Here is a 27356-nt window from a genome sequence, read left to right as displayed (position 1 = left end):
TTTTTAGCTCATAAGTCATGCCTGGATCTGATCCTCATACGTCAATTTACTGACTACTAGCATGGACATCATGCTATAACGTGGTTACTCTCTATCTACCCTTCTGAACTTCATTTCCTACGTTACACGTTTTTCTTCTGTCACCCTAAAAGGCTTGTTCCTAACTCCCGGGCCTTTGTACTTGTTCCTCCATCTTAAATAGTCTTTGCCTTGATCTTTCAAAGACATGTTACACTACTTTGTTCAGAGTCTCTGCATAAATGTTACCTTTACAGAGAACCTTCCATACAAAACACTTCTGAATCACTGTCTAACCTCTTATTCTCATTTTCCATAGTATTCATCATGAAATTATATTTATTATCTGTCCTGTGTGCGTCTTCTAATAACCCAACAGAAAAAAAGACAAAACAGAAAGTCACCATGTATAGCCAACAAACACGACAAGATGTTCAACATGTTTCATGCCAGAGAAGTAAACCATCAAGAACATATTAAAATACCACTTTAGATCTGATTGGCAAAAATTAAAATGTGACATTACTAAAAGCTGAATATGTGTACCCAGAGAATATCTTGCTTTGTTAATAAAAAGAATAAATTAATGCAACCATTTTGGAAAACAGTTTGGTGTTATTTCCTTGAGTTATTCATTCACATGCCCTGTTTTCCAGAAATCCCTTCTTAAGACTTTATATCTTCCTCAGAGAAACTCTTGAAAATAGACAAGCGATAAGCATACAAATGTTTTCAGCAGCATTATCCACAATAGCAAAAACCTGGAAGCCACCCAAAGGCCAGGGAGCGGGAATACATGAGTCAACTGTGTAACTGTCATGCAAAGAAACAGTATATAGTAGTAAAAAAAATGAGCTATTGTGACACAATATGACCTTAGCAACATATTAAGTCAAAGATTAAATTTAGTACACTTTTTATAAAGGTTAAACAAATTATATATATAGTATACACATTTTCACATATATGCAATAAAAAAAACTTTTAAATGCAAGAAAAAGATAAAGTTAGGATTAGATATAGGTTGTAAAGGGCTTAGCTTTTATTTTGGGTGGTGGATTTGAGTACTTATTACTAAAAATAATAAGTAACTAAAGACTAAATGGAAGTGGGAAATGAGAATGTTTCATGAGCTAAGAATCAGAACCCAATTTATGTATTGCTAGTATGACTAAATAAAAAATGAATCTGATTTTTAAATGTCGTATGATGAAAAAAACTGTTATTTTCTTTGCCTCATTCTACAGTCTCAAAGTCCAAGAGTTATTTTGAGAGAAAAAACACTTTTATAGTAAATACCAGTTAAACTGCATAATAAGGTGTTAAGAGTGTGTACAACAGAATCTCAAATGAGTTGTAATGAACATTCACTGAATGGAAAAACATTTCTATACTGGTGACCTCTACCTAGTTAAGTTTTAAATACATGATCATCTAAAAAAATGTATTAATTACAAAAAATACTTTGATTTCCAGTAATGGTGTACCAAATTACCAGAAATATGTTTTTTGGATTTTTCTTTTTTTTATTGGGGAATTGAGGGAAGAGGAACAGCGCTGGGGAATCGGGGGAAGGGGAATAGACAAGTTGCTGTTGTTTTGTTCTTCAGTCTAGTTGCGGAAGAGGTTGCTTCACTGGCTCAAGCTGGCACCATCATTGTGCTCTTCCCGGGCAAGGCAGATCAGTTGCCGGCCTCTGGAAGGCCACTCATGCTGGCTGCCGGCTATACACGGTAGCTTATGGCAGCCCACTGTAGCAGGGGACTGCAGCCTACGCCATCGCCGGTGACCCACGGCAGCCCAGCCCCAGGTCAAGCTGCCGTTCACCATCTTAGCTGTAGAGGGCAGTGTCACTGGTCCTCATATGTGGGATCCGAACTGGAGCCCTCTGGCATCCCAAGCCAGTTCTTAACCAACGCACCACTCGGCCGGCCCTGGATTTTTCTTTTAATTGCTGAGAATTGGTCACAAAAAAGTAAATTTCTTAGAAGTATGCAAATCATCACACTTTCTTTCATCATCTCAGCTGAAATGTTAAAAGGAGGTGACTTTCTAGGGAATGTGAACTCCTGTATCTAGTTACCTATGCCAGCAAGAATAAAATTTTATTTTCAAAATGTTTATTTGCATGACAGTACTACAAATAAGCATCTATTAAGTTTTCACTGTGAGTTTAACTGTATTAAGCATTACTTAAGATGAAAACTAAAATTAAATCAAGGTAAGAGAGTAAGAACTGAATAGAGAATTTAAGCAAGAAAGAGATTCCGATTACCCTCTGGTCACATTGTTTAAAGCATAATCCTTTGGAACACAGCTTGGAATTTTTTTTTTTTTTTTAAGAGGGCTGTGTCACTGGCCCTCATATGCGGGATCCGAACCGGGGCCTCTGGCATCCCAAGCCAGCCCCCAACCAACGCGCCACTCGGCCGGCCCACACAGCTTGGAATTTTGAAGCAAGCCCTAGTGTGCATCTGAACTAGTTACAGCCTATACACTAAAGTTCATGCAGTTGGATATCCCTGAAGGCTCTACAAACTGCATTCATTTCTACTTTAAACAGTAATATGATGTTTATTTTACATAAAAGCATGAAGCACTGACACCTGGAAAAAAACCCTAAAATCAAAGCAACTGACCATCAGAAGATAAGACAATGACTTTTCCACAGAAACAATAAGCAAAGCTTAAGTTAGAAAAAAAATATGTATTACTGGAGGAGGAAAAAGAAGACTACAGCAAGCTGGGGAACTTTTGGTGCAGTTAAGTCTCACTTCAGTGTAATAAAGGCAGCATGAGAATTACAATGTGATAGGAAAACTGATGATAACACAATCAAAGGCGAACTCAATATTTGAAATATAATGATACTTCAGCAACTATATGCTAGGCACTGTTCAAAACACTAGGGACATAGAGGGAATAAACAAAGCCAACCAGGCAAACTTCAGAACTAGCCAACCAGGCTTACTCCGTGATTTCAGAGTATATTAAAAAATCCTTCCACTTCTAGGCGTAAAATGTTTTTATAATTAGATGTAAACCCTTTAAACTAAAGGTACTTATACTTGGCAAGATTCATAAATTAAAAGAAACAAAAACAAAAAAACAAAAAACCCTCACCCAAACCCTCAAAAGACACTGAATTTTAACCTTTTACAAAGGACCTTAAAAGCACGAATGTTAAGCATTACAAGTGTAATTAACCATGTAGAATGTAGAAAACTGTCACATTAAATGAAAATTTCATCAGAAAAAGTCGACATTTCACGGGCTTTGTTATTAAATTAATTAATTTCAATTACTGAAAATCACCTTTGTGGAACATCTACTATCTTTTGCTAGTCACAAAAATGTTAAATGCAAAAATAAGGAAGTAGTCAGACTTATGTCAGAGTTTACAAATTAATATTGGCTATATAGGTACCTTATTTTTGGACTACTGTGCTTAAAGAACTGTAAAAATTTTGGAATCATGATGTTGAGAGGACGATCTAAAACATCACTATCTAAAATCTCAGCAGAATCTTCACATATCTTCTGAAGGGCACCAAATGCTCCCTGTAAAAGACATTTAAATTATTACAATTAAAAATGAAGCCATTTTAAAAACAAATTGAGGCGAGCATTTGAGATCCTGCTCCCAATATATGTCATCAGTTTTGGTTCAAATATTCTGATAAAAATTCCAAGTAAATAAATAAATAAAGAAAGGAAGCAAGCAAATTGAGGAATACTGACTAATTTGTATGGATTAATGTTCTCAACCCACAGAAAACCTGTAAATTTAATCAATTTTAAGATAAATTATTATACCATTGAGTTATTTAAAATCTCAGTTTAAATATGATACATCTTTATTTTAGCATTAAATAACTTAGAATTAGCAGATATTTTGGTTGGGGAGACTGCAATATCTAATTCAAAAACCGAATTTCTCCTGAAATGTTCTTGCCAATTTTAAGTGAACATTAAGTTTTCTTAAATAGCACCGGTTTGTTAAAGTTAAATGTAAAATTCTATATTTATGTATAAATGTATTTAACCATTGCACCACCTCTTTTTGAAGCACACAAAAAGGTCTTAGAAGCACAAAAAAAGGGTCTTAAAAATTACTTTTATGTAAACCATTCATTGGGTAACAGTGACAAAATCTGTTAAAAAAGGGCAGACAATTCAAATTGGCAACTATTTCCCTATAGCCATTTTAATTTTTTCATATTTTTAAAGATTTTTTAATTGGGGAATTGGGGGAGGGGACCAGCCAAGTTGTGGTTCTTCAGTCGTTGTGGAGGGCGCCAGTCGCCATCTGGCTGCCCGTCTGCCCAATGGCAGCTCGTGGCCTCTAAGCTCAAGGTGCTGTGTTAAATCTTAGTTGCGGGTGGGCATAGCCACCATCCCATGTGGGAGTCGAACCTGGCAGCCTTGTTTTGTTGTTAAGAGCGGACACCCTATCCACTGAGTCATCCGGGCGGCAGCTCAGCTCAAGGTGCCAAGTTCAGTCTTAGCTGTGAGTGGGCACAGCCCACCATCAAACAGGCAATCTTGTTACAACAGCTGAGCCATTCTGCCACCTGTTGGCAGCTCAGTGACAGCTCAGCTTGGGCTCAGTGTCACTGGCCCACGTGGGAATTGAACCGGTGGCCTTGTAGCTCAGAGCTTGCGCTCTTAAGCCAACTCTTAACCAACTGAGCCACTTGGCCAGCCCCCTATAGCCATTTTTATACCAAAGGGCTAACCTAGAGCTCTGGTGCACAAAATGTAGCCTAATAGTTGCCCCCACCACTTCCATACTTCACTATTTATAATTCCATCAGCAGCACCTCCGTGCTTATTCTCCATAGTACAGTTAATTTAAGAATACTGTTTCTTGGGCTGGCCAAGTGGCTCAGTTAGTTAAGAGTTCGCTCAAGTGCAAGCTCTTAACAACAGGGTCATTGGTTCGATTCACGGGCCTGAGCTGAGCTGCCAACTGGTGGCAGGATGGCTCAGCTAAAAAAAAAAAATAAAAAAAATAATACTGTTTCTTTAAAGTAGTAGTTCTCCACAATTTCAGGATTATTGAAGTTTACTTTCACTGCATTAACTGGTTTCAAGTTTTTTTCAAAATGTGTCAAAAATCCACAAAAAATAAAAAGTTGCTGTTTTGACTATTTTATGAATTTAATAACATTTTGAGCTACTTTGTATATAAATGACATTTTTATTTTAAACCTCTGTTATATGGTAATAAATTTACCATTATATTGAATTTTAGCAAAAAAGAAAACATATTAAGTGGCATCAGTTAGATAGTGCAAGCCACAGAAAAAAATATCTGAATGTCGCAGCAAGAGTTAAAATTTTTTGTTCTTGGAGAGTGCTTGCTTAAAAACTTGATCTCCTTTCCATTATACCAAAGCACTATTTAAATTTTAATCAACTGTTACCTGATGGCTAAATATTATTTCAGGTTTTCTATAACCTTATCAGTGTATTTCCAAGGCATTATTGGAAAATGTATGAGAATGCAAGTTTTCTTTCTTTTAGTCTTTTTTAAAGACTCCTTTGCTAACTTAACTCTCCTTTCCCCCTAGTCTATGTTATCTGGCAATAAATTGCCATGTCAAAAGACCACCTAATTCCTTTGTTAGGTTATGCCTGGGCATGCCCTGTCTCCAACCTTTGCTCTTTTTTTGAGAGAGAGAGAAGTCAATGCTTTAGGTAAAACACCTAAAATGGTTTCCATTTAAAACAGATTTCTACCGAAACTGGAAGCCCACTAACAAAAGATACTTAAAGTAGTCATTAACAGTAAGAAATTGTAGAAGAAATCTATAGACTCTCCCTCTACTCCCCACATGGAAAGGTTGCTGATTTGATCAGTAGAAAACAAGGAGACACTATAATTAATACATGATTAAAACTAGACTAGTCAGACCTTAAGACATGTCACACAATAAGAGGCACAAAAACAACTTAGAGTAGCTGAAAAGGTACTCGTGGTCTGGGAATTTGGTAAATTTAAGTTTATCGTAAAAAAATACCACATCAACTGATTAAGCTTGACAACAGCTGTTTATTACATACACACAAACCCAAGAAAAGCTTTAAAACACAAAACCGGAAGGTATTTGCTTATAGGAAATATAGTAAAGAGATTTTATAACTTAATAGTCTTCAACAGTAAGACAAATGATCACTAATGCAAAACAAAAAAGTACCATTAGGCTTTTAAGTTTTTAACTTGCATGTTCCAGAGGAAATATTTTTTTCAAAGGTTACTAATACACAATAAGATGAAAAAAATACAAAAGAAAATTATATATGAAGCAAATACTTTTACCTCACAAGTGTTGTAATCTTCAGAATCCAACAGGCTACATAGTTTCGGTAAGAGGTCAGGCCAATTCTGCAATTCGCCCTTAGAGGCTATTGTTGTAATCAAAATACCTTGAAAGTAAACAAACACCTTTAAGAAATCTGACTGTATTATGTTAGATAATACCAGAAGAACAACTGCACAGAAAACACGCATAAAACCATGCGCGCACACACACACACACAAATGTGCCAAATCAGAGTGTGAGCTCTGAGCAGCAGGGCCGCCGGTTCAGATCCCACATGGGGGCCAGTGATGCTGCGCCTTCTACGGCTAAGATGGTGAACAGCAGCTTGACCTGGAGCTGGGCTGCTGTGAGTCACCGGTGACAGCGTAGGCTGCAGTGAGCTACCATGAGTGGCAGGCAGTCGGCGTGAGCTGCCGTCCAGTGGCCGGCGACTGATTGCCTCACCCGGGAAGAACGCAGTGATAGTAATACCAATATGGGCCAATGAAGCAGCGTCCTCCATAACTCCCCTTGCCCCAATTCCCCAACGCTTTTCCCCTTCCCCAATAAAATCTAAAAAAATACAAAATAAAAAAGATAAATAAAAATGTCCCTAATCAGCCTAAGACTCCAAACCATATAAATAATAACATTCAAGGACCCCCATACTGCCACAGCACATCTGTGGATAAGCCACAGCATAAATCAGATAGTGTTTCTAATCTTATTTTCCAACTTCACCTTGTTTTTTTTTAACAAGTATCTATACAAAAGACTACAACTGGCTCTTATCTAACAATACCATGAATAGTTTCACTGATTAAAATTCTATTTTATAGAAATTACATAAAAAAACTAAAGAGAAAATACACCAAAATGTTAGTAGCATTTACCCTGGGTGATAAGTATGAGTCTGTTAGGTTCAAATAACCAAGAAGCTAAGAACAGCTCTCTAACTTAACTTAGAATTACAGTCATGGACTATGGCAGGGAGAGAGAAAGTAGATAAGCCATGAATGGAGTACCATTCTACATGCTCAGTTTGCAATAATCCCTCTAGTGTAGACAGGCCACAACCCTAGAGAGTTTCCCGCTTACTGGATCAAGGATGAATTGGGGATGATGATCTTGGATCTTGGAGGCTGAGTGCCACATGCTGACTGATCATGTCGCTTTGACTGACTGGGTTATTTCAACTGTGTTGTGCAGCATGGTTGAGATACTTAATGGATTATGCAAATATACAAATATGTAACACAAACTTTTGTGTTAGTACAAATGTAGTAATAATGAAAAAGTTTTGTCAATATTTTTCTCTGCTTTAGTAAATTTAATATTAGTAATATAATGTAATACGCTTGGTGATTATAGATCTTTTAGTATAATTAAGAGTATAAACTCTGATAGGCAAATTATATGTACTCTAAACTTCAAAATACTAACCTGTAAAAATAAAAAAGTACTGTTATTTTGAGAATTCAATGATATACACACAAAATGTCTGTCATACAGTAAATGTTCAATGATTATTACTGAACAGCAAATTCTACCAATTGTGTGTATAAATTCTGTGAATTTTCTGTTAGTTTTGAGGTTGCTCCCAATGGTAAAAGCTAAAAAATGTAAGAAGTATTGGCCAATATTTACTCTTAAGTAAAAAAATTAAATTATATGGTAAGGGTCAATGTATTGATAGCACTTTTAAGATACAACCCTTATTAACAGACTTATAGTAAGACAAAAAAGCAGCAACACTCATAGATCTGTTCCTTCTTGCCAATTATTCTTTCCAAAGTGAAAATGTAAAAGAACTGAGGGAAAGAGAAAGCTCTGGATCTGCCTAAAGGGAACCAAGCACGTCTTAAAACAAGCAGTAACAATTAAACATAGGCAACAACTTGGTACTGATAGATCACTGATGTTCTTTACTTCTGCTAGGAGAGCATTACTGACAAATTCAAATTTATCTGGCCACATATAATCTCATCTACTCCTGAAAAATCTTCTAATGCCTAGCATAGTTGCAAAAAGTGTAAAATTATAATTTCCTTGTACACAACAAAGATAGGAGTAAAAATTGTTGTGCTCAGCAATACCCATTAAAAAATTTAAATATTTAAACACTACTCTTTGACCGATAACGCCACTTCTATGAATTAATTCTACAAGGTGTGATCAAACAATATGGTGAATGTTTAAATAAAAAAAAAATATTACAGTAAGAGATACATTGCCATTAATACCTGTCAAAATACTCCCCAGCCCTTCAAACACACTTATTCCATCGTTTTTTCCACTTTCTGAAGCAGTTCTGGAAGTCCTCTTTCATGAGTGTCTTTAGTTGCGCTGTTTGGCTGCCTCAATGTCCTGTATCATTTTGACTTTGGAGAAGAGCCCTAAGTCACATGGTGCCAGATCTGGTGAATAAGGTGGATGAGGACACACCGTATTTATTTGACAGAAGTTGCCATATACCAGAAGTGATGTGTCACATGGAGTGTTGTCATGATGGAGGATGCTTTACAGCACACTTTAAAACACAACTTCTCTCAACTGTAGCTCACACCTGACTGACTGCTCTGAACATGTTGAATCTTGTCACATACTGTTACTAAGGTTCAACACGCTGCTTCCCGTATTGAAGATCCCTGCCTTTTCATTGGATGGCACTCGGCAGCAGCATTCACCGTATTTTGTGATCACAACAGAAAGGCTTCGTGTCACAGACTGCTTCTGGTATGGCAACTTCTGTCAAATAAAAACATTACGATGTGTCCTCATCCATCTTATTCACCAGGTCTGGCACCGTGCAAATTCTGGCTCTTCCCCAAAGTCAAAACGATTATGAAAGGTAAATGTTTGGAATTGAATTGATTCAGGACAATCGAGGCAGCCACAACAATGCAACTAACGACACTCACGAAAGAGGACTTCCAGAACTGCTTCAGAAAGTGGCAAAAATGATGGAATAAGTGTGCTTGAAGTGAGGGGGAGTATTTTTTTTTTAATTGGGGGGATGGGAACAGTGCTGGGGAATTGGGGGAAGGGGAACAGACAAGTTGCTGTCGTTTTGTTCTTCAGTCTAGTTGTGGAGGACGTTGCTTCACTGGCCCAAGTTGGCACCATCATTGCGCTCTTCCCAGGCGAGGCACATTAGTCGTTGGCTTCTGGACGGCCGCTCACTGCAGCTGCTGGCTATATACGGTAGCCCATGGCAACCCACTGCAGCTGGGGCTGCAGCCTTTGCCATTGCCGGCGACCCACGGCAGCCCAGCTCCAAGTTGAGCTGTTGTTCAGCATCTTAGCTGTGGAGGGCAGTGTCACTGGCCCTCATATGTGGGATCCGAACCGGGGCCCTCTGGCGTCCCAAGCCAGTTCTTAACCATTGCGCCATTCGGCCGGCCCAATGTGTCTTTTCTTGTAATAAATTATTTTTTTTTAAGTGGTGAAAGAACAGTTTATTAGAATAAAAAGTAGCAGCAGGCCGGAGCAGTAGAGAATGGCTCAAGGGCCATTAATAGAAAGGAAAGTACACTCCAAAGAGTCTGGAGCGGGTCGAGCCTAAGAAGGAGCTCAAAAGGCCAATAATTTTTAAAAAAATTTAAACATTCACCGTATTGTTTGATCATACCTCATATAGAAAATTTTCCATAAGTGTATAAACACACACAAAAGGATATTTACTGAAATAGTAAAATGACAAACCAACCCCTTATTTTTCAACAGGAGTAACAATTTACATTCGTCTAATGGATTACCAGTCATTGAAATGTGGTCCTTCTAAACTTACCACCTTGGCTTCTATGTCAACTATAATTATATATACATATAGTCACGGGATGTGGAGTAGAGAGTGGGAATGGAGTCAATAGAATTGTGATAGATAAGGATGATATCGGGGATGGGAGGGCAGTAGATGGGGGAGGGGGGTTGTTTCTGTGTGAAGGGTGAAAAGGATAACTATTGCATTGTTCTGTACACCTGAAACTAACAATAAAAAGATAAAAAATAAAAAATAAACTTACCACCTTGGCAAGATTCTCAATATGCATTAAGATGAAAATATTTTAAAATGGCTGGCATTCACTTACCATTCTTTTTTTACCAGTGTCAAAGACTGGTAGAGCATTAGGAGGGTCCATCAGAATAACCTAGGGAGACCCTTTTCTCAAATTACAAATGCCCTCTACCTATCCTATTTAAAATCAGTGTTAATGACTATGTTTAATACATGCATATGTGGAGGGAAGTCCTAGAGCCACTGCTTTTTAAATAAGAGATGAACAGGATACTTTTAAAATCTACCATGAGACAAAATGTAAAAAAAAAAGTAAACAACTTTTAATGAAAATGTCTGACTCTTTTTGAAGGCTAACTGACTTCCATTTAGCCAACCTACCAGATTAAAAGAAACTTTCTAGATTCTTGTAAAACTGAGCTGGCTAAGCCTATGGCATGCTAAATGCTGCCCATTAGGCCACTCTAGAGCACACCTGCCTATTTTTGCTTCCACCAGGTGATGTGTGTGTTTATCAATGGTTAGTTGTGCTTGCTTCCAAACCATTTTATATCAGTTACTATAATTAAGTATTTTAACTCAACATTACATAAAATGATAAAGTTATTCTTTCACTGAAAACAAGTCGAACACTGAAAAGACTAAAAAAGTACTATATTGTAAGCCCACACTTAATGTGGATAGGTTCTGTGTCTTTAAGAGAAATGACACATAACAAAACCAATTTTACCAAAGCGTAATTGACTTATACATGAGTTAGGTTCCTATGGCATCTCATCAATGTTATAACAAAAACTGTTGAATGAAACAACATTGAGGACCTGCTATAATGAGGTGTAAACAACGCAATATTAAAAGAAGGGGGAAAATCGTAAAAATCTCAGGTCCTATACTTCAGGTGTTTTACAAAGTTTTTCTTTCCATTTAAAAGAAAGTGAAACTGGAAATCATACATAAGGTCGATAGATAAGAAGGAACTAAAAAAAAAAAAAGTTGTCCTAAATTAGTATCACTTGTTAATGCCCCATTTTAACCAACTTTGATTAAGCAACTACCAGGGATCCTGGTCTCACTGGGTTAAGAGCTTTTACCGTAATCATAAACATTATGTTAAAAGCATTTAAGAGTGGCAATGAAAAATTTTCCATCACAATTCAACATGAAACAGGTGACAAAAATTCCTGTGAAAATGGTCCGTCATATCAAAACCCAACTCATTTATAAACAAGGTAAGTAAAATTGTAACAATATAACTTACCTACAGTGGCTCTAATCAGAGGAGAGGCGTCACCAATATTGTTTAAACATTCACTTTTAATGAAGTCTGTTACACCATTTGGAAAATTCTGAAAATGTGCTTTCACATTATTCTTCAAAATGAGACCACTCAATGATCTTGTGGGTTCATCTATAATAAAATTAAAATAGCACTGAGTTTTAAAGTAGGCTTTATTTCAAAATGTATCAAGAACAGTAACTTTGAAAATATTTATAGTAAAAAATTGATTCCAACATTCCAATAACTGCTGTAACCAGGAAAAAAAATATCAAATGATTTCAATATCATAAATGATTTCAAAAGATTATCTCCATGATTTATAGTTCAGGGTTTCTCAACCTTGGCACTACTGACATTTTGTACCAGATAATTCTTTGTCTTGGAGGTGCTGTCCTGTGCACTGTAAAATGGTTAGCGATATCACTGGCCAAAGATGCCAGTATCACCTCTCCAAATTGTAACAACCAAAAAATGTTTCCAGATAATGTTAAAAGTCAGGGGTGGGAGTAGGGAGATTGCACCTGGTTGAGAACCACGGATTTAAGAGTAAATTTAGTTTATGGACACTGTACTCAAGCTTTATTGAAACCTGATATAAATATCAAATTATAAATCTGAAAGTATTAGTCACCAAAAATACCCTACTAAAAAATTAAGTGGACAAAGAATATATGGGATCACCTTCACATACAAATAACTGCCGTTCATTTATATCATGTTTTTCACTTGCCTCTGAGCTAAAAAAAAAAAAGGGGGGGGGGAGAGGGGAGAGGTAAAACACTTTTTAAAATCTCCAGAGGTATTTTAAAAACAGAATTTACTTAAAAAAAAAGTTCACAGATGGTGTTAACAAATTTTTAAGAAGCAATTTAACACTTATAGAATATAACTGATGAGTTACCAGTTGGTATCATCATCAACAACATTAGCAATAGTCAACGTCTTGAGTGCTTATTAGTTACTAATTAAACACTACTTAGTGCTTTCAAAGTAGTTTGCATTTAATCCTCACAACCTCACAAGGCAGAAATTATTACTCCCACAACACAAATGAAGCAACTGAGGCCTCTGCCAGGCTACACAGTGGAGAAGGCAAAATATCAACCTCATGAGTCCCAAATAAATGAGTAAACAATACTGTTATACAAATGTAAAGCTCCTACCCATGTCCTTTGAGAAATGACTAATGAACAGAATATATTTTAGTTAGTATTGAGAAAACCTGAATAAAATCCTTTCTAACATTTTATGGTTCTGTAACTAATAGGTCTTTTTGTAGGCAGTTACACCCTACCTCTCTAGCTATTTGAATTATAAGTTTGCTTGCTTTTTAAAATGTCTGATATATCCTTATATCCCAAGAAAGCTTTAAGAAAGAGTGTGATATTGTAACAATCTTAATAGTTGAAATTTAGGATGAGGACATGAGTAGACAGCTTCAGTAAGCTTAAAATTTCCGAGTAAAGCAATTACAATTTAGAAAAACTCATTAACTATTTATGTTCTTTAAAAAACAAATGGCATCAGTTTAATTACAAACGACTATAGAATGTACTTATCAAACTAGGGATATTAACTGAATTTAAAGATATGCTGATGGAATTTCTAGTTTCTTAAAACCTAGATTTAGAAAGTTTAACATCTTCTATTACATTCCTCAATCATAAATTACAACCCCTACAATTAACTATAAAATTTGAAAGTAATACACTATACTGTGTATGGAGTACCAAAATCTGAATACAAGATTAGTAAACTCTTACTACACAATAAGGCCATTAACCAACTACAGCTTGGAGCTCAAGCCTTACAGATGGTCTGGTAGTCTAACACAAGCATTTTATAGCTGAAAAAAGCAAGAGAGGTGAAATGAATAGTACTGCGGTGTAAAGCTTATTTCCTAACTGCACTATGGCTTCTGAAACACTAATCACTGAATAGGGTATACATTGCTTTCATTTAGAGGCCAGTCAGTTGTTCAATAAAATCTGAGTGCCTTCTGTGTATGACAATGTTCCAAGAAGGGAACACTCAATACTCAAATAACTGTATGAAGAACACCTCTCACTACAATGCAAACTCCATGAGGGCAAAGATTCTCCTTTATTTTGTTCACTTTTATTGCCCCCGAGCATGCAAAATGCCTGGCAAAGAAGTGGTACAAACAAAGTCTAATGGGACATATTGCATGTATTAGAAACGATCAAAAGACCATGTCATTTAAAAAATCAGACTAGTTTTCAGGCTTTAAATTGTCATAAAACTAAATTTAAAATTGTTCTAGTTAATGAAAAAATGTTACAAGTTTTTAAAGTTACAAGAGTCCATGAATAAAATGATCCTATGTTTTTGTTAAGTTTTAAAATAATGTATAGCCATATGAGAGTATACAATTAATCAAGAACTTTGACAATTATTATCTCTGATGGGATTACAGGTGGATTTTAATTTTGTTTATATGAACTTTCAACTGTCTTTTATGAAAACACATATATTTAGTAAATTAGTAAATTTTGCATTCAATCTGTGTATTAAAATAAATTTTGATGACATTCACGTACAGGATTGAAACAAAACCCCAAAGTAGACTTTGCAACACTCTTTTCACTTGCAGAGAATGAGGGAATTTATTATAAAAACACCCAATTAACTGACTGTTTACTAATATCTAAATGCTTACAGTGGTAGTACATTCCACATTTGTAAATCAGCAGTTACTACTAAATGAAATCCCTTGAAATGTATACTTCCCAGTACAATTTAACAGGTCTTTAAGACACTTTTAGTACTTATCAACATAGATCCTACTTACCTTCAGATTTTAATTTTGTCAAAACAAAAATCAGGTAGTTGTTAAAATCTGGATATTGATTGAGTTGTTCCAGTTTCTAGAACAAACAGTAGTTAAGGAAACTTCTCAGTGTAATCTAAGGAAGAAATTAAGCATTTTTAATCTAAAATCAAGAATCACTTTTGTGGTATTTTTAGCCTTTTTCTTTTTTTGGTAAGAATAAAGTTATCTTATTGAAACCATCAATACACTATTCCAAGAACACACTAGTGGTTGTTTAAACCTTTTAGGTGCTTTATGGCTGAAATATTAAAATATTTTATATCAATTATATCTAATACAACAAAAGCCAACTTCCACCTTCTGCATGCTCAACATAGCAAAAATTTTTTAAAACAGAATTTCTTTGATTTGAACTTTAAAAACCCTAACCAGAATGGTATTTAAGTATAAAATGACAAACATGAAAGCATTCCAAAGAAATGAAAACAAGTAGTTTAAGATATTTAACTTTACAAAACGGCTTTTTAACTTAAAAAAAAATAAGTGTTTTTATAACTCATTTGTTATTTAGAGTTCAAATTTTAAGATAAAATGTCATTATGCACAAGCCTATATCCTATATATCAAATTTTATTACATAAGTATTATGAAATTACTACTATGCAATAGTTCTACAATTGTTTACCACCGCCAAGATCTAACATTTCCAGTGACACAAATTTGCAGGTATTTCATTGCTGGCAGGCAACACTGACATAATTTTGTTTTATCTTTTTTCATGCCCTCTTAACCTCTAATATGCTTTTTAATAACATCCCTAATTGCATTTTAATAGACAGAAATATTCAAATCTTTTTACTCAATGAAACTTAAAAAATTAAATCCACGATACAAACTCAAGATACACTATATTATATATTTATTACATACTCTAATACCCTCAATGTTTAGCGGTCAGAATGTAAATTAGCGAAACACACTATCTAGAAAAATTCCAAGGGGTAACTACTTTCTTTGACCAAGAAAAACCCAGTGATTTCTTTCTTTAGTGAATGGCCAAGGCTAACAGCATGCTGATATGATAATACATTTTTCATTAACATTTCCCTGACAAGGTTTACTTAATTATAACTTGAGCTATCTAGTCACACTATTATTATAGTGGTCGTTGAAAAAAGTGCTCAAGCCTATACAGTATTTCCTAAGGAAGACACAAAAAGAACATGGTCATCACATTATTAGGCACTTTGAAAATATAAGGCAGTGTAGATTTTTAAAGCTGTTCGCCTCTACCTACTGAAATGTAACTTGTTCCTTAAGTAGAGGACATAGAATGCTGCAGGCACACAGAATAAACTGTATGTTTGTTAGCCCAAGCACAGTACCAGGCATATAAAAGGTATTTAATAAATACATACCAAAACAAATAGTCATGGTATATAGTGCTACAGAAAAAATTACAATTCAGTTTTGGACTTGGCTAACTTAAGAATTAACTGTCACATAATACCTACAATTCATTTCATATCAACTTCTATCATTCCTAGAGCTATGACAACACAAATTAAGACTGAGCCATAACAGGGTTCCAGATACAAGCTCCAATACCCCCCCCCCAATCTACTATTCTTCCCTTAGTACTAGCAGTATTCAAATGAAATGACTTAAAAAAAATTCAGACCATTATCTCTTCCACTTTTAAATGAGCAGCATTATATTAACCAAGAAGCTCAGTACTCACTCATCTATTGAAGGTTTTATGTTACAGCAATGCAGTATTTCTTTGAAACTTATTTAACAGAGCTTCTCATGTAATCGTATATAACTTCACTTACATAGTTTTAAATTTAAAAAAGCCCAAACTATACTAAAAGAGCTTACTTACCAAATTAAGTAATTTTGCTGCTTATTAACAAAAGAATTAACTTCTTTGGTCTCAAAAAAACAGGGATAGAAAGGTTATTTATGGTCAGGAGAACCAATGTTTCCTTTATTAGCTTCATTAAGAATTCTCCATTTGTCCAGTTTGGGGCACTACAGAAAGCACATATAGCAGAAGTTTTCTTTCTTCTCTTAACCTTTTCTGTCTCTAAAACCGTAGCAGCAATAGGACCGCTACACCAGCAAACTCCGTAAAGGCTTGGATAATTGAATACAGTCTTGAGCCAAAGATTTAAAAAGAAAATCTCATTTGGGAGCCAGGGAGCTTGCAACAGGTGTTCCCATGAGCAGCCCAGGGGTGAGGCCCGAGACTCCCGACTTCTGGGTCTCCAGCCTTTTTTAGGTTGGCAAGGGGCCTGGAAGTAACCCCAGGCCCAACACGGCGGCAGTTCAAACCCCGCGCCAGCTCCACCCCATTTCTGGCCGGACGCTCGGCGGGCGGGCGAGCTCGCCGCTTCACACAGCGCCCTCCACCCGGCCTCTCGCTGTCTGCAGGCCCCACTGCGCCGGGCGCTTTGTGTGGGCCGGAGCATCGGGGGTCCACGCCGGCACCCAGGCGGCTCCCGCCTGCACGCTCTCCACCCCGTCGCAGGTCAGCGGCGGGCGGGGACGTGGCGGCCCAGCCGACGCACATGTCGCGATCGCGGGCGGCGGCCCGGAGCCCCAGCCTCCTGTGGGCCGGAAGCAAGCGGCTGCGGCGGCGCCGCAGAACCGAGCACGAGGGCCGCGTGCGCCAGGAAGCCCGGCAGGGGTAGCGGCGGTGGCGGGCTGGCCTCTCCCGCCGGCGGACGGAGGGCGGAGGGATCCGGGGAGCGAGAGGGGGGAGGGGCGGAGGGAGCCTCCCGGCCGCTGGGAGCGGGCCCCGAGCGGGGCGAGCTGCGCGGGCGGCGGCGAGGCCTCGGAAAGGATACTTGTTGCACGGTTCTCTGGATGGTGGTGTCTGGGGACTGAGACTCCTTCAGCAGCTGCAGGATTTGCTGAAGCCCTTGCTCGTCAGGTTTCCACTCATACTCCATCTTGGTTTGCTGCAAATAAAGCCAGACACAGGAAGAGACGGAGCAAATGTTACTCCCCGTGCACAGGCCCGAGGGCTTCCCACGCCGAGCAACCCCTTCTTCCCGCCCGAACGACCCCTGTGCTCCCCAAACGCCTTTGACCTGCCTGGGGCGCCCCGAAGGGAGTCTCGGACCGTGAAACCCGGGGGAACTGATCCTGGCAGTTCGGCCGCCAATGTCTGCTCCTGCCGCCGCGGCCGCCAAGCGCAAGGAGCCGACCAGACTGAGTCACCGCGAATTTGCAATCTGGCCCCTAGATCCGCTCACGGGAGCCCCCTGGGTCCTAATGCCACGCAGTTTTCTCCAACTCAACCTAACTCGAGTTCCGTCCAGATTATTATTGATTTAAGAGTTTATCAAAAGCCAAATCCTTATCAAAACCCCTTCGAAACACGTGAAGAGATCTGATTTTGGTTATCAGTCATTTTAAGTTAACATGGTGAATAATGACGAATGACTGAAATAGGGGAAAAAGCCTAATTCCCTACAACTGAACAATACTAGGAGGAAATAAAAATGTTTACATTTCAATTTTATATATAAAGCACTAAGTACTAATATTTAGTCTAAAATATTAAAGATGCGTTGAAATCACAACCCACACCTCGATAAACACTAGATATTGCATTTACATCTGCAGAACTTGATTTTAAAATGCACTTTCATAAACTCCAACTTTTGAACTCTTATTAAGTGAAATAAATTCCATCTGAAATAACCACATCTCACAACTAAGGACTTTGGGCTAAAGGAAAATAAAGAAAAATAATGTAATTTACAATTGGATAGTATTTAATTCTATTAAGTCTTGTCACATACATTTTCTCATTTGATTCTCACTCCAACTTGGGGAAGTATTATTTGCCCATGGGACAACTATGGGGCAAAAAGATCTGAGTAAATTGCCACAATTAATTAATGAAGATTAGGAGAAGATATGTTTAAGCTATTAGGAGTTGCATCTGCTGCAATCAATTGAAACTATTATATCAACGACAGTTTCACTAAAACTAAATGCTTAAAAACAAAACTTAAGTATCAAATATGAATTATTTGTAAAATCCAAAATGAGTTTGCTGAAGGAGAGTGTTTTTCGTATGGCCCTACTACATGATGGTTTGACAGCTGAAATTAGTCATTTCCTAGTAAGAGTCCCTTCCTAGTAGAGGTTAAAAAAATTACCTGACCCTTACTGCACCTTTCTAGTTAGCAGTTTTTATTTCTTTTTCTTTTAATCTTTTCCTCTCCTTAACCCTTATTTTCTGCTTAATATCCTGTAATCCAGCTTTACTCACCACCTTCTATGGGCTTCCTAAACAAACCAAACGCCAAATATGTTTAAAAAAAAAAAAGGATCATTTGGACATAATGTCTATTAGTAATACTGTAGTGTTTTTATTCCAGTCTCATTCTGTGTGTTTATATTATGTACATATATTTTATAATAATGGGATTGTCTTTTTCTTGCCCCACTTAATATATTAAATGTATCTTTAAAAACATGATAACATTCTATTGTATTGCTGTGCCATAATTTTAATAAACTTTTAATTGGTATAATATATACAAACCTGTACAAAATTATAAGCATACAACTAGATGGATTTTTAGAAACTGAATACATCTGTGTAACCAATGCCCACATCAAGATATATAGGTTATTATCTGTACCAAAGTTTCTCATGTACCCATTCAGTCATCACCCACCCCAAAGTAATCTGTATTATAATTTCTATTACTATAGAGCTCTACTCCTTTTCTTTTTAATTCAAAATTTACTTTTAAAATTACAAAAACTATATTATAACAAATCAAACATGGCCTTAAGAGGAAAATTAATCCAGTCTTTCCTCCAAGCTTGCCTTCCTGAGCAAATCAGTTTATCAGTTTGATGTAAATCCTTTCATACCTTTTCTCTAGTCTCAAACATAAATATAGTTGTCTTTTGTTTGTTGTTTTTAAAAGATCACACTACACATAATATACAAAGGCCATCATTCCAGGCCAATGCATATAGATTTAACTCACTTTTTAATAGATCACATTGGTCTTTAGAATTGATAGAACATAATTTGTTCAACCATTTACTGATTGACTTCCATGTTGTTTCTACTTCTTTGCCATTATGAACAACATACCAAAAAATACTCTTGTACTAATGTCCCTACACAGCAGCGGCATCCCAGTGGGGAGTAGGCCAAAAGTCTGTGTATTAAAAATTTTGAGTTATTATCAGATTACTTTCCAAAAATTGTTATGTAATTTATACTCCCCAACAATATGAATGTTTCCCTATCTCCGCCAGCATGTTCTTTAACATTTTTGTGAATATAACGGGTGAATAATTAAATTTCTCCAAATACTGGAGTGAAGGAGGGGTGAGGTGGGAAACTAAAAGTCTGAGCCTTAGTTAGGACTTGGAGTTGCTGCATGCACATCACACCTGTTGAGGTGACATTTGGCTAGTTTACTTAACTCCTTAGCTGCCCATCTGAAGAAGAAACTAAAGCCAGGGGCCAAAAGCCAATGGTCTAAAAGGCATCATCATATCCATCCTGAGGATGACTGTCCCATAATATCATTACCACGATCCTTCTTTATCCCTGCATTCAAATAAACAGAATTCTTTTTCTTTTCAAACAGCTTAGTATTAAAAACATTTACTTTGATCAGCCTATGATGACAGTATAGGGAGAACTGAGCTAAACCCTTCCTCATCCCTTATTGAAGTTATCTGGAACAAAAGGCTCTCAAAAATATTTGATTTGTAATAGCTTGGTAAGAGATCTCAGGCCATTTTGAAATTCTATGCCTCATTTTTCTTAATGTGGTAAAATACAACACAAAATGTAGCATTTTAAACATTTTATGTTACAGTTCAGTGGCATTAAGTACATTATCACTGTTGTACAAACACCATCACCTCTATCTCCAGAATTTACCACATTTTAATAGCCATTAAAATTAGGAAGAATTTATCTTATTGTAGCCAGAGAGGTCCCAGGGTTATTTGGATAACATCTGAAGTACTTCAAGCTAACAAAGCACACCAGAATTATAAGGTAAAAATAATTTATTTAAATAGTAAACTACATCTATATTAATTGACTATCACATTAATACTGGATTTTTAAAAAATAATGACCATTCTTTATGCATGTTCAAGACAGTTCTAAATGTTCCAAAACAAATGGGCGGAGTACTTCAAATTTTTCTTTTAGAATACATAAGTCATGCTGATTGGTCCATGACATTCAATGGTGAATGTCCTCCCCCCACCAAGGGCATTTCAATAAGACAGTTATTTGAACTATCTAGACAGAAGATGGCACCAGAATAAAAAGTGTCCTGCAAGAGGTAAGTTACTGTAAGAAACCATTTGGGGCCTTTAGACGATAAAACTTAATCAAGAGTTCCAGACTGTTCAGAATTTAAATTTATATAAAACTTTGAAGTTGCTAGAGTTGAGGATGATGTGAGGTAAGGAATCCAGACTGGTTAATAAAAGCAAAAATATCTAGTTTCCTCCCTGCTGAAGGGGCTGTAAAACATAGTTTAAAAAGCACACAGGTGGACTGGACTCAACCAACCTAAATTTAAATCCTAGGTCTTCCACTTAGTAGCTGTGAAAACCTGGGCAAGTCCACCTCAGTTCCCCAAATATAAAATGGGAATATACCAGCTCTATAATAGGATTATAGGTACCTGCCTGGCATGCGGTATGATTTGAAATATAGTTTTAATTGTTACATCAATGGTTTTCTACAGATGCAAGATAAAATCTAACTTCTTTTCATGGACGAGGCTCTACATGGTCTGGTCTATCACCTCCAGGGACAGCTAGCTTTCTCTCTTATGAATCAACCTCCAACTTAATGCTCCAGCAGTAATATCAACTGCACTTTTATACTTCTGGGCCTTTGAATAGGGATTCCCTGCCTGGAATGCCCTCTTTGAATTTTACCATTTGGCAAACTCCTTCTCACTCTTCAGAGTTATGCTCATCTATTCAATTTCCAACTATATTATTAAGAGTCTTCCTTGGTGCTATGATTGATACTGGGTACCATTTCTTTTCTGTGACATTATTCCAGGACCTCCCCACAAGATTTAAGTGTTTTTTTTCCATTACAGATCTATAGTTTATAGTTACCTCCATTTTAGAAACTGTCACACTGTATTATAATTATTTCCAGGTCTGTCTTAGCAATGGATCATGTGTTCCTTGAGGGCAAGGACTTTCTGCCTTCTTTAGAAGCCTAGTAAACATTAAGTTGAGCAACTCGACTACCAGGTGCTCAGTGAGCAGTTAAGATTTAAAGGTAAGTAAAATATCGTTCTTGCCCCTACTAAGTTCTCATTTAGTGAGAGAGACAGATGTGTTGTCTATGAATGAAGCATGTGAATGAAGTTCAATAGGAAGACAGAGGAAAGCAAATATATTTTGCCAGGAAAGAGCGAAGTACTTTTCCCTCATCCATTTCAGACCTTTTTTTTTTTCTCTTCTAATTTCAATTAAATTCAAACATATTTACTGAGAAGTCAGATGTTTCCACCTATATGGTGAATCACAACATGTGATAAATGTTGTCATCAGTGATGAAATTTCCCAAAATGGTGAACAATTCTTGGTAGAGTTCCAAACAAAACAAAGTACAATCTTCCTTCAATAATAGAGTAGTTTTGTTCCTGGAAAACTCAACATTTAGTTAAAATCCTAAAACAAAATCCATGTGCACATGTTAAAACTGCATTACACTCTAGTCTCTGACTACAGCTATAAATAGTTTTGGTTTTTTTTCACCCATGTGACCATCTAGTGGGACATTCAAGTCATTCAGGACTTAAGGCAATGCTTAATGGTGAACATCTAACACCTCTTAGCCCTACTCACTAACTGGCAATAGCACTTCCCAATTACCAGGACCCCACCCAGAGAGGAGCCCTGCCTCAGTGTGGAATAACTATGGTAGGGCAAGTACAAGGGGCTGATGCTAACCCATTTAGGAGGCCAGGAAGGGGCTTCCTTGAGGAAGGGACTTTTTACTTAGGATCTAACACGAGTCACCAAAAAGCGAAAGTGAGAGGAAGGCAGGGGCCAGAAGAACCTCATAGACCATGTTTGGAGGTTTGGGCTTTATCCTAGGGCTTAATAGAAAGCCTGTAAATGGGGTTATAAACTGATAAAATAGATGATCAAATAAAAATATGGAAAAGGATTATTCCTTCTGGGAAGTAGAAACTGGGAAGGAGAGTTCATCTTCTGCTGTTCAGTATTATATTAATTTTCACAATAAGCACAGTATTTTTAAGCATAATAAAATGATTTAAAAAACCCACCAGGCTGCAACGTGGGAAATCACTAGAGAGGCAGGAAGAGCCACAGGAAGACCTAACTGTCCAATCTCCATTTAAATGGACTCTGTTTGTTAGGGGAAAGGTGATCATATTTCATAGCAAAACTACTACCAAAAATTCTGGCATATAAGTATGAAGGACTTAAACACATCTACTATTGTGTCAATAACAGTGATATTTTTTGAGTACTAGGCAGTGTCATAAGCACTTACATGTTAACTAATTTATTCCTCAGAACTCTATTATGTATTAATATTAGCTACATTTTACAGAAGATAAGTAACTTGAAGCACAGAGAAGTTAAGTTACTTGCTCAATGTTACTCAGATAGTGATAGAGCCATGATTCAAAAACCCAAATAATCTGGCTCCAGAGTCCAGTCTCCAAGCTCCTGATACACTGCCTTTCAATTTCTGTAAACTGGGAAATTAATCATAAATAAAACCATTTGTATACTAAAGAAACAACATATATTTGACATCTTTTGTAGTGAGGTAAAAGTAAAAAGTCATATTTCTCTGTTGTAAAAATTAAAATAGATCTAAATAGCAGTGTGTGTGTAATTTGAAAATATAATAAAATGAGATATTTCAATAGCACTGAGTAAATGAATTCAAACATTCTAAATGTAACCTTCACAACATCCCTTTGTTGTAAATAGGGGTTAAGTATTGTCTTCATTTGACAAGCAGATCAATCAAAATACAGCTTCAGTAATCTGCTAAATCATTTGTTGACTATGAATCGGATCTGTAAACTTCCAAAGTAAATGTCTCTTATGCTTTTTTTTTTTAACCAAAAGATCCTATAATGAGCAAGGAAGAAAAAACAAACAAACAAAAAAACCAAAAAGCTAAAACAGAGCATGCTATTTTTTTAAAAAGTTATTCAGTAAATTTTATGAGAAGTTTAACCAAAGTTCAGGAATAAAGGGAAAGTCTAAAGGCAGCTGATTATTATTATTATTACCTTTTTTAATGTCAAAGAATCAAAATGTTGACAGGTTTGTTATTCTAGCTATCAGTGGAATTATTGTAAAAAGTCCTTTAAGAGATTTTATAATGTAATCATGAGTTAAGGATCAAAAAGAAGACAGAAAAAAGCAAAAGCAACTGTTGAGCCCAACCTACTTGAGAAAACAAGCTCAACTAGCTGGATTAAAGGGGCAGGGACCACAGCATACAGACCCTCTCTTACATTATGGTGCTAGGCACATAGGTTTTATTTTATTTTATTTTTAAATTATTTTTTATTGTGAAATACACATTTTTTAGAATTAGTTTCAGCTGCACAACACAGTGCAATAGTTATACTTTTTACCCCTCGAAGTGACAATCCCCCTCTCCCAATCTGCCGCCTCACTTCCCCTCCCCAATACCATACATATCTATTACAATTCCCTTGACTCCACTCCCACACTATACTCCATGTCCCATGACTATAATATATATATATATATATATATATATATATTCACTTATAGTTGACATACAATATTATACAACATCCACTTCAGATGTACAGTGCAGTGATCAAGCCTCTACCCCATCTATGATGCGGTCTCCCTAGCAAGACATGTGACCATCTGACACCCTACAAAAGATTTACAACATTATTAATTATATTCCTTGAACTGTCTTTCATGTCCCTGTGGCAATATTGTAGTTAACTATTTATGCTGTCTAATCCCTTCCCCTTCTCCCTCATCCCTACCCCCTCCCAACTAGCAACCATCAGTTGTTCCTCTATATCTCTGAGACCATTTCTGTTTACTTTGTGTGTTCATTCAGTTTTTTAGATTCCACATGTAAGGAACATAGGTTTTAAATTGTCCTAGATTGATTGACTAGGATTAAAGATCTAGTTTACCACTTGGAAGAATTATGCTAAGAGGTGAAAATTAGAATCTCTGGCATTACAATTTTTGTCATCTAAGAGCTGTGAGATTAACAGAAAAAAAAAAAGAAAATGGAAAATAGGCACTAAGGAAAACTTAAATAAATGTATTCTTAAGAGTGCCCATTCAGGAAGACCTTTGAAGGTGACTAGACATGTGACTCAAATGCTACAGTTTACAAACATTAAAAAAAAAAAGTACTACAGATAAGGAGAACGATCTCAAAAGTCAACCCAGTCTACGACAGGTATTTCCTAAACACTTCAGCTCACTTAATATTCACAACAGCACTATGAGGTAGATATTAGCTGTATTTTAAGTAACTGAAGTGAAGGAGCTTGCCCCACCAGTATTTGGCTGGTTGGGCATTCAAAACCCAATCTGTGTGATTTCCAAGTCTGGACTGTGCCTTGTAGTAACAGCAACCCTATTATCATTTATGGAGTGCTTCTATGTGCCAGTTATTATACTAGTCCTTTAAATACACGATCTCATTTAATTCCATGAGCAGGAACTATCATTAACTCCATTTTATAGAAGAGGAACAGGCTTAAGAAAACATAAGTAATGTGTCCAAAGTCACAGAGCTAGTAATGAACAAAGGCAGGACTCAAGCTATGATGCACCTGACTTGAAGTCTGTGCACTGAACAATGCTGCCATATTATTTACACTCTGCCACCTCCATCAACATGTGACTAACCCTTAACGGAACTGTTGGGTAGACTTCTTTGGTATACTTCTCTTTTCCTTTCTATTACATGCACCACCAAGAATTTAACAGCTTTCTTGATTAGTGCCTGCTTTCTTTAGTTCAGGAGTGACAACTGCACTTTGCTTTTCAGAGTTTAAACTTAAAATTTTTTTTTTTAAAGATTGTCTTCTTGGGGAATTGGGGGAGATGAACAGTGTTGGGGAATTGGGGAAGGGGAACAGCCAAGTTGTTGTCCTTCAATCTTAGTTGTGGAGGACGCAGCTAGCTCAGCTCCAAGTCTAGTCGCCACCTGGCCGCCCATCGGCAGCTCGCGGCCGCTCAGCTCAAGGTGCTGTGTTCAATCTTAGTTGCGGGTGGACTCAGCCCACCATGCTATGTGGGAGTTGAACCAGCAACCTTGCTGTTAGGAGCACGTGCTTCACCAGATGAGCCATCCTGCCACCTGTTGGCAGCTCAGCAGCAGCTCAGCTCAGTTCAGGCGCAGCTCACTGGCCCATGTGGGAATCGAACCGGTGACTCTGTTGCTCAGAGTTCTCGCTCTTAAGCCAACTGAGCCACTCGGTTGGCCCCAAACTTTTAATTTTTAATCAAAGTAAAAGACTGATAGGAGTAATACTTCCCATATATTTAACTTTTGATCACATCATTTTCATCATCAAAACACCAATTCTCTGTTGATTTCTACAACAGATTTAACTATCACAACTGAACTCAATTTCCACATATGTTAAACTACTTAAACCAGTGGGACGCAACCATGGCTGCACATTGCACTCACTGGGAAAAAAATAGGATGCCTATTCCCTACATCCCCCACTGATACAATATAGGGGTGGGGCTGAGGCACTTGAGCATGGGTAGCTTTAAACAACTTCCAGGTGGTTCTAATACACAGCCAGTTGAGAACCACTGTATTAACTCAATAAATCTGCTCCTGGAAATTTTCATTAGATTCTTACTCTAATGAGCAGCAGTGTTCTAGCTACACAAGAAATGACAGAAAATATGAGAAAAAGGAACAGAATGCAGACTGTACTGATTAATATGAAAACATCACTAATCACTAGAAAAATGTCTTTGAAGAAAACCAAAACGTAAGAACATATTGTTTAAAGTCATCTCATAATTTGCACTACTTGGTAAGAATTGCATGTGTTAGAAGCTATTAAGTACAATGTTCACATACTTTGTAATTTATCAGTGACAGAGGCTGGGTAAGGAGTTGCACTTAGGTTCTTAGAAATGGAAACTTGGGAAAAGTCAAAATATGGGGTAACAACATAAGGTATTGCTATATAAATTAAATATGTTAAGTAAATTATAAGACAATTATGGTCCTTGATCGGCCAAATATTTAAAATATATGTCAAATTAACTTGCAAATGATAACCACATCTTTCTTCAAATGGCAATATTAAGTCACTCATAAAACTGAAAATAAACCCTTCTAAATAATAAGCCCACATATTAAAATATACAAAATAAGCAAATTAGGTTCCTGATTCTTTAAGCATTGTAAATTCATTAATTAGCCTTACTAGGAATCTTCCCATTGGTACATTCAATTGACTATTGTCATTGACTATGTCAAACTTACTCCAGCAGTTTTCATTTATGTGATATCAATTTAAGAAAAAAGAATACTCTTTTAAAGTCTTCTCTAAATATAATAACATGATTATAAATTCCACTTCAGAATGCTGACTGGCCGTTGCCAAGTGTTTTTAACACACTGTGGACCGGTGACGCAGATTTGCTTCTATACGTTACAGCTGTGCAAGACGGATGATGCAAATCTACGTTTTTAACACGCACTTGGTTTCCACGCACTATACATTTAACTAAGCAATACATGGAGCTTTAGCGAATTTGTTATAAATTTATTTTTTTTTGCTTTTTATTAATTTTTTATTATGAAATACACTTTTTAGAATTAGTTTCAGCTGTACAACACAGTGCAATAGTTATACTTTT

At 36.7% G+C, this 27356-nt stretch overlaps 1 protein-coding gene across 5 annotated transcripts in view; it reads right to left on the bottom strand.

The window, feature by feature from the left end:
• The window catches only part of TNPO1 (transportin 1), a 92688-nt gene that overhangs the window by 37772 nt on the left and 27560 nt on the right, over nucleotides 1-27356 (bottom strand). For 3 of the 5 annotated variants that reach the window (XM_019665063.1, XM_019665066.1, XM_019665064.1), the window contains 5 exons: nucleotides 17270-17383; nucleotides 14436-14511; nucleotides 11603-11752; nucleotides 6344-6450; nucleotides 3446-3579 (listed from right to left, as the gene is read on the bottom strand). In XM_019665063.1, the coding sequence (XP_019520608.1) occupies nucleotides 3446-3579; nucleotides 6344-6450; nucleotides 11603-11752; nucleotides 14436-14511; nucleotides 17270-17383 (581 nt within the window). Of the gene's footprint in view, nucleotides 1-3445; nucleotides 3580-6343; nucleotides 6451-11602; nucleotides 11753-14435; nucleotides 14512-17269; nucleotides 17384-17515; nucleotides 17657-27356 lie in introns of those variants that run through there. The other 2 variants (XM_019665065.1, XM_019665067.1) reach the window with 2 other exon arrangements.

This window comes from Hipposideros armiger, unplaced genomic scaffold (assembly GCF_001890085.2).
Source record: "Hipposideros armiger isolate ML-2016 unplaced genomic scaffold, ASM189008v1 scaffold_432, whole genome shotgun sequence".
NCBI lineage: Eukaryota > Metazoa > Chordata > Mammalia > Chiroptera > Hipposideridae > Hipposideros > Hipposideros armiger.
Note: the sequence above shows the minus strand (reverse complement) of the source record. Positions and strands in the feature narration are given on the sequence as shown.